Genomic DNA, 12,408 nt, shown 5'->3' with positions numbered 1-12,408 from the left:
CAGAGTCAAGGCCTTTCCTGCTTCTCACACCACCACACCATTGAGCAGACTGGGGCTGCCCAAGAGGTTGGGAGGCGACACAGCTGGGACAGCTGATCCCAACTGAACAAAGGGATATTCCATACCAAATGAAGCCATGCTCTGCATATAAAGCAGGGAAGAAGGTGGAAGAGGGAGATGTTTGGAGTGCTGGTATTTGTTGTCCCAAGTAACCGTTAGCATGATGCAGCCCTGCTTTCCTGGAGATGGCTGCACACCTGCCTGCCCATGGGAAGTGGTGAATGAATTCCTTGTTTTGTTTTGCTTGTGTGTGGCTTCTGCTGTACCTATTAAACTGTCTTTATCTCCACCCATGAGTTTTCTCACTTTGATCCTGCCATGGGGTGCTTAGCTGCCTGATGGAATTAAACCATGACATTCTTTAAAATAATATATTAACAGGACATCAAGCCTCCGTCTTAGCCTAAGTTGTAATATTTAGAGCTGCAACACAGTCTTGGGTGGCTGTTCTTCAAAAAGCTTTATGAGAGGAGTGCATTAAAAAGAAAACTCTTTTCCCTCCCTGGAAGCTCAGATTCAAACAGTACTAAGATATGGAACAGGCAGTCAAGAGATCCAAATAACATTCCCCCCCACCCCAGTGTGAGCCAACACTTCATAAGAAAAATCAAACACAAATAGTATTTACTTTCCCCACAGATCATAACTTTGTTACCTGCACAATGAATTTTTACTATTTTTAAATTGAAAACATTTCTTTTGCCCTATGTTGAATTTGAATCTTTACATGCCCTGCCCTCCAGTTCTGGCACATACCGTATCTTTAAGGCAGTCAACACACACAGCAGTAAGGAACTGCCATTAAGAGTGACATTAAGTGGAAATGTGGAACAAATAAAAACACCAGAGAATTTAAACAAATGATGTTCTAATTTATCAGGTAATCCTATTTTCTACCCACTCCTCATCAAGATGGAGTTTTGTATATTTGAGAAAAGAAGAGAAAGCAGATTCCATCATAGGTCTACTGCTGCAGCGCAGATAGGAGAACAGCAATTGCTGAAAACCATTTAAGAAATCAGTATTGACACCTTTTGAAGGCATCTGCTTCTTTTGCTCCTTCCTGTAGTCGATCAAATCAAGGACAGGACAAAAAGCAGAAAGAGGATATCATCAGAGCAAGGAACATTAAAGAGAGGTTTTGTACAATGCAGAAGCCAATGTTCTGATTTCTACAAATTAAGATATTTTAAATACAAAAAACTAACCGTAGTAAGAACTGCCATCCCACATACCCTCTAATCACGGCTAATTGCAACTCTTATGGGGAAGAGTCATGGAACAGCAACACCAACTGAATTTGATCTTGCTCAGTGCAAAACTGCCATTCCCTATGACTGCACACGTAACTGTACCCCATTTCCAAAGAAAACTGAACTGAATTTGCGCAGGGGGGAGAAGAACGAGTTTCCAACACAAGGTAATGCACATGCCAACACCTCACAGATCAAGGACAACTGCCTCCCTTTTAAGACTGAACTCTTGAGGAAAAACCTCTGCTGACAACCTTTAAGCAGATATCAAAAAAGTCTCTGTCCCAAAGATAATTTTTTAAAAGTTGAGAATATATGAAAACAAATCAGAAGAATGTTTTTAAACTGAAGGTTAAAACATAATGGCAGTGCTCTATTATCAGAGTCAAGCCCCCAGTTTAAGTGCCATCGAGTTTCAGTTTCATATTTACTTTGTAACTGCTTGAGCAACTTCCTTTTACTGGATAAACAATTACTCTACCAATGGCTACTGAACTGTCAAGCAACCTGCCACCCCAAAAAGAAAATCATCTCATAAAAAAGCAAAAACTCAAACTCCCAACTGCCTATAGCCAGAAGGATGCAGGATGGGAGAGAATACACTGCATCCCCCACATACTCCATTTTTCTCCTTCAAAAGCTTGACACAGTGATGGTGGTGAGAGACAGACTCCTAACCTAACCATGGCAGACCAATTCTGAGGAAACAATCCTGCTCCCCGGTTAGGATTTTACAAGTGAATCACTGAAGTCAGCTCTATGTTTAACAATGTTACACTTTCAACACTTCTCAGAAATAGAAGTCTTGCAGTAAAATTTTTTAAAAGTGCATTATTAAAAAGACCTTTAAATGTGTTCCACAATTCCATCTTTAATCATTCCATCAGCATGCTAACATGCTAGCAAAGATACATACCAGAATCATCCATGACAGCAATTGCTTGGTCTGCTTTATGCTGCAAAGCAAGAAGAGCTGCCTGTCTTCCCTGAAGAGCTTTCAATTGCTCTTGCTGTTGTAGCATCCTTTTCAATAAATCATGCTGCTTCTTCAAGTTCTCCAACTCCTCTTTAGCTTCCTGTTGAGGATCTCTGGCCTGCGAGATACAGAAGAACATTACCACAATCATGACCATTTATTTGTTGAATACTCATGACACACGTGTCAAAACAAGCAGTACTTTTATAGATTCAAACACCCTATTTAGTTTAAGAAGGTGAAAATTAAACAGCTTCACCTTTCTGGGAGTTCTTTTCAGTCTAAAAATTTTAGAAACCCAGTATCACCAATGCTTGGCACTCCTGGGGGTTAAGTTTTCTTTAGAAACCCAGTCAGTCACCCTAATGTGTCCCAAAGACAACACCAAGCATCCCCCTCTCTCCTGAATCATAAAAGAGGGCATTAAGCTCTAAGACTGGTAAAGCGAAGCAAGGTAAGGCATAGCATCATGGAGCTACATGTAATGCAAGATCTAGATTGATCCACTGGCCTAAAATCTCTACATTTTCAGCAGACAGTTTTGGGCAGTTATTCTTCTCCAGCCTATAACGTGTTTAGTTTAGAATGCTATATTCATACCACAGATACCAGAATAGACTAGATTTAGGTAAACCAATTTCAAAACCAAACAATGCACAGAATGCCCCCTATACCGTATTTTCACACATGTGGAAATAAATTTGAATGAAAGCATTTTGGGCAGTTAAAATGTATCAGAACTAAGTTATTTCCCTCATGCTATCCTAACTGGAAGCTAGATATTTGACTCAAAACTTTTATTCAAGTACTGCCAGCAAATTAAGTATTTTAATCAGACACCCACATTGAAGATCCTGATCCTGTTGAAGTTGGATTATCACACTATGCAGACAAAAACATGGAAAAAATTTGCCTACTTTTTGTTAGGAGTTACCAAATGTTTAACAAGAACATTAACTTAAAAGCATCATCTTCTCTCCACATAGTGCTGAGTTTCTGAACTACAAAATTCTCTCAGTCCAAAGATTCTGCACCAAATGCCAGACTAGAAGCAAGCACCTTATTAACTCGTTTTGGGTACCATGGAATGCTCAACTTCCAGCAGAGGAAGGAGAACACATCCAGAATTCTGAACGTCTCAAAGGGTCACTAAAACTTGCACTGCAACTGGTGCTGATCGGTCCTATTAGATTTTAATCTTTTACATACAAAGCAGAATAGAGGCAAATGGAGTACACAATGACATTAACACAGAAAGGAATGAGGGGAAGGGAAAAGACGATGCATCTCAGTCTTGCTTACCTATTTAATAATCCAAACTTTATATAAAGTACCAGATTTGCTCATGTTCATTAATATCCAACAACAAATTTTTCAAGCTTAGTTCTACATTTAGACCAATAAGCTTGACAAAACATTTAAGCTTCTTATTTTATGGAAAAAAATAATCAGACCTTTTTATTTCTTTCCAAGTCAGAGTAGGAGACAAAGCCATAGAAAAGCTGCTAACAGGTAGCAAAAGTACTTTTAGACTCCAAGTCCCTCAGTCTTCCAGCTTCCAAGCAAATATTTATATCAACAGCTATACAAAAACATTTGTGGAACAAGTTTAGGCTACTATGCTCCCATTTATTTTCTCTAATTGGTATTAGCTTAAATTTGCATTGGCAGATTATTAGTATAAACCTGACAAGTGTCTCCAAGCCACATTTACAATGTTCCCCCTGAAAGAGAACAGAAAAACTGGACCACATACATAAAATCAGAACACGTGACACAGTTAGGGGCAGTGTCTTCTCTGTCAGTGTTGACACTTCGGAAGAGAAAGCTGTCAAATACCTCTAAAGAAAAAAGAACACTCTAGACAAAAAAAGATTCCTTCAGTGAAAAGACAGCTGGATACAGGAAAGCAGGCCAAATGGGAACATCCACAGTAAGTAACAGATACTTTTGAAGCAGTTAATAGGAGAGAAAAAAAAATAAAAACAGCATATATAAACCCTACTTGAGGCTCAAGTAATATTCTCAAGTGTACGTTTGAAGGCAATCCATGTTCTTGGCTATTAATCCTACAAGGCCAAATTTCCCTGTCTTTCAGAGCAACTCTGTCACTCTTCCCTTTAGGACCTGCTGTAACATGTTCTTGTGAAGCTGATTTCCCTAGTCTGTCCTCAGTGCAGGGCCAAATGCTCAAACTAAAAAATTCCTCCTTCATTAAACAGTTCAGTATGTTAGATCTGGAATATGTGCTCCAACTTGGCATGCATTATTAAGTTACAAACCTACCACTTGTATCTTGTTAAATAATGAAAACTAGCACCAAATAGAATCCACTAAAGAGCAAAGACATTTTTAGTCACTTAGAATTCTTGTAACAATAAGGCTCCATAGAACAACCAACCGTGTAAGACTAGAGGTATTAATTCTGTGTGCAATATATTCAAGCTGCATGTAAAGAGAAGTTATATGCAAAATGAAGAGCCAAACATAAAACTAAAACCCATTTTAAAAGATGAAGAAAAATACAAGTTTACATGCATATTACTTAAAAACCATTTTTTTCTGCATTTTTAAAAATATTAGTCAAAATGCTACACATGGAAGATGTACTTTTATATCTTTACAAGGACTGAAAGTGTTCTTACAAAGCTAAAAGTAACAAAGACTTCTTCATGTTTTAACCATGGTTTTACTTCCAAGCATGTCAATTCTCCTCATCTGCAGAACATTCAGAGTACTAACTGGCTGAGAATACCAGCTCTCCAGTCATTTTCCTCAGTACAGCAGCATTGGAAGATGTAAAATATAAGTTATTATTAAAATGCTTTATATCTACTACAAGAATGGTTTAGCACATATTCTCTTTATAAAAAGAGAAAAGAAGACTGTGTACCTCAGATAGTAGATTCAGACTCACATTTTCTAAAAGGTGCTCATCTCTTCAAAAAAAGGAGAGACTTCTGTGTTAGGTCAACACTTCTATCGTATTACTAGAAAGATGTTTGGGCCATCGTGCACTAATGACTCATTTCTAACCCTCTCCTCACCCAACACCAGAAAGTTTTCCCCATTAACAGAAACAAACTCATAGGTGAAAAATTGTATAGAAAACTATTCCTTCCTACATCAATTCAGTGCATGCCCTGCCAAAGGAAACGCTTAACCCTTTATTCTACTTGGAAGAAAGACTGAAAATTTTTTAAAAAACTAATCAAGATATATTGTTGTGACAGAACCATTAATTTTTTCCAGATATTAAAATAAAAAAAAAAATCAACACATGCATGAACAACTCCTAAACAGCGTTTGAGGATTTACACTTTAACTGAACTGCAGATTACAACACTATCACAACAGTCAGAAGAAAACCAAAAGTCTTCATTTCTAGCACCTTAATTACTAAAAGGCAGCTTACCGTGGTATCTGAAGCCTCAGACCGCACATCAACGTTTAGCGATGTGCTCTCACCTACAGAACCAGATCCCACAGCTGAATCTATAGTCCGAACATCATCCTCCTCTTTTTCTCTAGCCTGAAATATTTCATTGGCATAAATCAAAAGCTATATAAGGGGGCAGCAAAAATGAATTATGGAAGGTACTACATATCCAAACCAATACCCCCAGTAGCACCATTAAAACATCAACGGTCAACTCCAAAAAAAAAAAAGCTTACAGTGCAGAAACAAATACATTATGTTCTCAAACTTACAAGCATCTTTCGCAAAAATTTCAGATAGGATTTCTCCTGCTCTTTAAGGTGATCTATAAGGTGTGATAAACGCTCAACATTGGCCGATCTTTCATTTTTCTCTACAAGATCATCCCGCATGGAGCTGGCCTTAGCAATATAGTCGCGAATTTGAACTAGGCTGCTCACAATCTGTAAAGACACTGAAGTTACTGAATGCATTCAGCTGCAGCTTTAACGTATTTAATGCACAAGACGCGGCGAGAGCAACAGCACAGTAGTAATTAAAGGGGTGACATACCAGCACTTTCAATCCTACAAGCACACTTTTGGAAGTGATTACAAGTCAACAGCCCTTGTAAGGACAGATTTATGCATGCATGAAGTTGCAGGGCTGAAGCGCAGGGCTTCTTGTCGACACAGGCTAAAGCAGAATTGAGCTCATTAACATATGAAAATATTAAACCATGAGAGCGTTTTCTGGAACTGCATAAGAGACGCAACCTCCAAGATGAAAATTAATACTGCTTCTGTTACCCACAAACAGATTTCTAAAGAGTAATACATGATTAAGTTTGGTTTCACATTTCCCTCAAGTTGCCTTTTAGAACACTGGGAAGCCGAATATTTCCAATAAAGACCTAACAGTTACACTTTCCAGAAATTTAGAAAGATGCAAGGTAATTAATTACCTTCAAGTAAACAGGTAATTAAAAACTTTCTAAGAGCCAATATTCTGTAGAATTTACAGGCTATGTAAATACCTGGCTGCTATCCATAGCTGGTTCTCCCCTTCCATCTTCTTGGAAGACTTGACAGTTTTGCAAGAAATCCTTGCTTAGAGCAGCTCCAAACAACTCTTTACATTGCACTGACACCCCACTTTCCTTTTTCTGGGAACCGGAGGCAGGATCTTTGCTTTTGTTAGTGTTTATCTGCAGTGACAGGAAGTTGAATGGTTTTTTGTTTTCATTAAGTTGACGTTTGTTGTTAGCAGCTGTTGCCCTGCCTTGAGAATCACTTCCAATGCTTCTCTATAAACAAACAAAAAGAACAATTGCTTTATTTTTTTTTCCTCCAATACATTCTCAATACTGATTAGTTTCACTGCTTGATTTAAAATTACCGTAATAGTCACTGACTAGCCAAAAGCTTGCTAAAAACAGTGACAGTGATTTTCGCCATACAGCTTTCAGAGAGCAAGTCCATCGGGCCAGAAAAGCTGAGAAGCAAGAGTGTTCTGCAGTTCCTCAGAGCTGAGCTCCTCACCCTTGCTTGGCTTCCCTCTTTACTGGGTGACATCCTATTTCTCCAGGTACATTTGAGAGAATAATAAACGAGCAACATAATTGCTCACAGAACACCACACCTCATACTTCAACATTTCTTCAGAACCTTCTGAAGAGCAACCTGTTGCCACATCAGACATCTGGGGAGGAAGTTATGCCCAGTCTTTATATTCTAAGCCAAAGCAATGAATTGCACTTGAAAGATTCTTCGCAACTCCAACGAGTTAACAAACTTTGGCAAAGATTATCAAGCTTCAGTTCTAAACTGTCAGCACAAGTTTATGCCTTGTTACCAAAGAATTTATCCCTCATACTTTTCACTGTTTTGGACAAGGGCAGGATGAATGCGCCACATTCCAAAAAAAGCAGTTATGGCTCAAGAATTCATGCCATACATCTCCCTACACTCTACTGAGGAACTGCCTTTAATGCTACTCTTCTGCTTAATCCGTAAGGATCACCATGTTCAGAATCAAACTGGCACTTCAAGAACACTTTCAAAATAAGGTAACAGATGTCCTTGAGTGGCAGACAAATACGATGAGTAAGAAGTACTGACTGAAGGACACAGGAAAACCATGGTCTTGAACCTTCCACAATTTTCTCAAGTTCAAAACCAGAATTTTGATTTGGCTCCCATGGTGCTTATAAGCAATTAGGATTTAAAAAAGCTTATGAAAGCTTACTCATCTGTCAGACTATTAAGAAACAGCTGAATGAACTGTGTAGTCACTTTTACAGTGGGAGCTAGTATTCACACAAACCTGATCCAGATCACTGAAGTTTATTCTCTGTTTAAGCCTTTCTAGCTCAGCCTGCTCTGGAACAGACATCTGGGTCATATATCGAGCATGAGGAAAACTGTGAGGAGTTCTGGTCTTTCGTCGTCCCACTCCAGGTGAGGATTCTGGAGATATAGCATTAGTAAGTCTTGTTTCAGCTTCTCCACCAAGCTTTTTCTTGTTTTTTTCTGATGATCTGTTTGCTTTCTTCTGTTGACTTCCCCAGTCCTTTAAGGGAAGGAGAAGGCAGAAAACAGCTGTATGTTATCCATATCGATAAATGTTTTAACTCAATGAGTTTACTTCCATTTGGAAGTAAACAGAAAAAGCGGTATCAAAATATGCACTTAGTTCTCTAGAGCAAATGTCACATTACAAAATACAGTTTTCTCCACTGCATAAATTAGTTTGTCAGGAAATTTTAAACCCATTTGATCCTACAATGCATTAAACTAGTTTCACGTGAAATTAAAATTCAGCAGTTTAGAACTTCATTAAAATTAGGGTTTTCTCTCTCATGACACCTACAATGTTTTTGTGTCTAGCTATTTACCCAAAACACTTCCCATAAATATATCTACAGACTTCACAATCTCTGAATTACACTCATTGCTTGCTTACATCTACCTTTGTTATTTTTATTGGGCTTGCGGACACTTACCTGTAAAACCATACTGACAAGGCTTAGGGTTTTGCACTGTTACCTGCCACTAACCGAATCTACCTGGTAATTTTTATGTACAGCATAAAACAGCAATTGAAAGATAAGATGAATTATACCGTGTTGTTCAGACGGTCATCAAGGGTCTCATTGCTCCAGCTAGGCAGGTCCTGGTCATTCATGCCTTCTTCAAAGGGACAACCTCCTGTTGCCATGACAAGCAATCAATAAAAAGAATCTAAAAGAAATAGTTGAAAAAAACACGCTGTATTAAAATCACGTAGAATATTTTTAAGATTCATAATCTGTGATGACAACAACGTATTCACCATAAAATGCAAACACAAGGCTGTTTTGGGAAACTACACCTCCTGTTTACTAAACCATTACTAAAAAGGTAATGATGAGAACACAGATACTGGCATTAAAAATTAAACAAGCAGTAGTTTGCAAGGGCGTGAGTTCTTACTTTCATTTTTTTAATCCTTGCTCCTAGAAAGTAAACTCTTTTTTTTTTTTTGGCTCTCAATATTGCCCACTTAAAACACACTGTGTACAGTGCTTGGAAAGGCTGCTTTGTGATTGATAAAGCCTGCACTGTCGTGCCCACAGTGATGTCTATTCAATACAGAAAGTGACTTTGGAGATCTAGGATGTCAAACTTCTGCATTTATTTCAATACTAAGATGTTGACAAGAGAACACTGAATGGGATACTTGATACAATACACAGAAAATACACATCAATAAAAGTTTTTACCTTCTTTACCACAGGTTAATTTTTCCAAGCAGTGAATGCTGTGCCACTTACGTTATAGTTCCTAGCAAAACCAAAATAATTTGCTTCCCAGAGCTTTGCTGCTCTCTAATAATGCCATTCTGTGCAGTATAAAGCAATCTATATTCTAATAGTTCTCACTTTCACTCCTAGTTTTGACAGTAGTAATAAAAGAGTTGTTAAAGCTGAATGATCAGAAACAACCTATTACTATATAGCAATAAATTTATATTAGCCTGTTCAAAAAGGTGACAAACACGTAACTGCATACACTCAGGCTGCAATAAAAACTGTAGCCCAAGTGCTGCTGGCACAGTTCTGCTACACAAAGCTACAAACTTCGTCTTTTTAACAGCTACGAAGTTCCACTACAGATGTAGAAGAAAAACAAACTGGCAGAGGATTGCTTTTTTTCAGTTAGTTTTAACTGCAATGGTAGGACATGATCTTATCTTTACTTTCAACTGGAAAAAAACCCAAGAACTGTTAATTTCTAAACATTTTCCTGCAACATATCTACTACAAATTTTAACAGGAATATTTCACTGTGCAGGTGAAGAAATCACCTAAAACCGAAGATTAAGAAGTAGCTAAGAAGTTGGGGTTTTTTTAATAATCAGTTACAGGGGAAAAAAGTAAATCCTGAATTAAGTTTAAAAGCTATACCAGCACACCCACCTCACTTAGGTATAGCAGTTAAGCAAAATCACACAGCACAGCCCTGTCAATAGGTGCACTTGCACAAAGCAGCATTTTTATGCAAGCACAGCCTATTACTATACCATGAAGGAAATGGGATCTACCAGGTATGCTCATTATACCAGAACCGTATCCCCACTCGGCTGTGTACCGACCTATGTCACTAACACACCTAAGAGTAATTCAGCTTGTGCATCTCACAACCAGAATCATAACACAGGTATAATTGTCTTCTACTTTGGGAGCCAGCAGATCTGTGCCCTACTGTCCTTGCACATTGATTCATACGTCCTTCTTCATCCCAACACAAGTGTCCACCAGGCCACGCAATCAGAGGGTACCATCTGTAAACTAGCTAGCCAACAAACAAAACCCACATTAAAAAAGTAATGAGGAGTTCTCAACTGGATAAGCTCCCTGATCTGGCTACCCTTATGACTATGTAAGAACTATCCCTAGGCTCAAGGAAGGTGCAGGAGCGAAACCCAGACACATCAACTGTAAAACCACACCTTCTGTGCAACTTTCACCCACATGAACTGTCAGATTTACTGAGAAAATAAGAACAAAACGCCCTTTCATATTTTCTTTGTTTTCACACAGAAGCACAACCATCCTAAGAAAAGTTTGCAGGCAAGCTCTCCTGCCAGCTCAAGGTCAATTTGACAAGCATTCAAAACAAATGCATAGTTATCGGTTTATTTTAGAAAACACCTACGTTTTGGAAGAGCTTTCTTCAGTTAAAGATAAACTGTTCAGCTTTGTGGATGTGCAAGACCCAACATTCCAACAGGCACTCTATCCTGACCTATGCCACTAAGCATAATGAGTTCATCTTGACAAGATTAGAGGCCATCTGGGTTTACAGTCCAATTCAGTAATCCGTTTCCTCATCATCATGTTATATAATTCTACAGAAACTATAGCAAAACAAGTTTTTCCCTACCTTCTACTGTAAAAACAAGAAGTGGCAGTATTCATCTTTACATAATACAAATAGCTTTTGTGAAAGTCTGAAATAAATGTGAATAGTTATCTTCAACTATCTTTGCTGTGGGAGTCTCTGATTACCTCTGAAGTAAATTCACTGCCACAGATGGAATATTCTGAATAATAGTCTCAAACAAGGACACCAGGCATAAGCCACTGCCCTCTACTAAATACAGCTCAAAAATAACAACATCCTAATTACTTGCAGCCAGTGGATTTTCAAGTGTTCGAACAGAACTGCGTCCTTCACAAACAGCAAGTCTCTAAACATTCGCATCACAGTCTTTGATATTTCCAAATGAGTTACATTCAAGTGAGCTTAAGATCACAGAGCTATGCTCATGTTTTAGCCTTTCAACTCTGCTAAAAAGAGGTTCACCCAGCTTTTTTCTTAAGACATGAAGCTGTGTTTTTCACATTCCCACACACACTTCACCTATTTCTGTATTCTTCCTTTTCATTTTGCCAGCTATTTCCCAAATAAATCCTCCTATAAAAGCTTTGGTACCCTCCCATTATGTTACTTCTGCATCCAGCAACCCATTAGCAATCTCAGCTTCTTGCACATTAGAGAATCTGTGTAACAGCTCTACTTGAGCATGTGCATACTGCCTTAAAACATTCACTAGAGACTTGAAAAAAGACTTTCAAGTCTATTTTCTACAGAAATAATAACTTAAGATCACACATAAGATCATAGTCAAAACACGTTAAGATCACAGTCCAAACATACTTTGTACAGGTAACAGCAATATGCAAACTGCACAAAAGTATCACTACAAAACATGCCAACAAATCAGAGATACCTAATTTAAAAGTCTTCTACAGCACAGGTATTTTGGACGTTTTTTTGTCCTTACAGCATTCATGTGATCTACAAGAGCTCTGAATTCTACAGAAAAATTTTTGAAAATTAAATGGGAAACGGTGTTATAAAAAGTCATCGCAGAACCATAAAGACTGAAAACGAGGTCAAACATTTCTAACTTCTGAAGAAACGTGCTCCTCACCGAGCATTAACTCATTAACTGCCTACAAAGTACAGCCAACCATACAACACCATCAAAAGGGAACAGACAACAGAGAAAGCCCTCTCTCGCCGCACCGAACAGCCCTCTCAGGGCCAAGGCGCTAGAACTGCAGCCTCAAACCCCGAGCCCGAGGACGGGATGCCCAGCGCCACCAGCCCGCAACCTCAAGAGCGGCCCGAGGGAGGGATGCCCAGCGCCTC

At 38.5% G+C, this 12,408-nt stretch overlaps 1 protein-coding gene across 1 annotated transcript in view; it reads right to left on the bottom strand.

Moving 5' to 3' along the window:
* The window catches only part of PCM1 (pericentriolar material 1), a 37,472-nt gene extending 28,546 nt beyond the window's left edge, over nt 1-8,926 (bottom strand). The window contains exons 1-6 of the mRNA XM_010158257.1: nt 8,831-8,926; nt 8,033-8,278; nt 6,744-7,013; nt 6,001-6,171; nt 5,705-5,821; nt 2,230-2,407 (exon numbers count right to left, since the gene is read on the bottom strand). Coding sequence (XP_010156559.1) covers nt 2,230-2,407; nt 5,705-5,821; nt 6,001-6,171; nt 6,744-7,013; nt 8,033-8,278; nt 8,831-8,926 — 1,078 coding nt within the window. The remainder of the gene's footprint in view (nt 1-2,229; nt 2,408-5,704; nt 5,822-6,000; nt 6,172-6,743; nt 7,014-8,032; nt 8,279-8,830) is intronic.
* Between the last annotated feature and the right edge of the window lie 3,482 nt (nt 8,927-12,408).

Source organism: Eurypyga helias, unplaced genomic scaffold, assembly GCF_000690775.1.
Source record: "Eurypyga helias isolate BGI_N326 unplaced genomic scaffold, ASM69077v1 scaffold2149, whole genome shotgun sequence".
Classification (NCBI taxonomy): domain Eukaryota; kingdom Metazoa; phylum Chordata; class Aves; order Eurypygiformes; family Eurypygidae; genus Eurypyga; species Eurypyga helias.
Note: the sequence above shows the minus strand (reverse complement) of the source record. Positions and strands in the feature narration are given on the sequence as shown.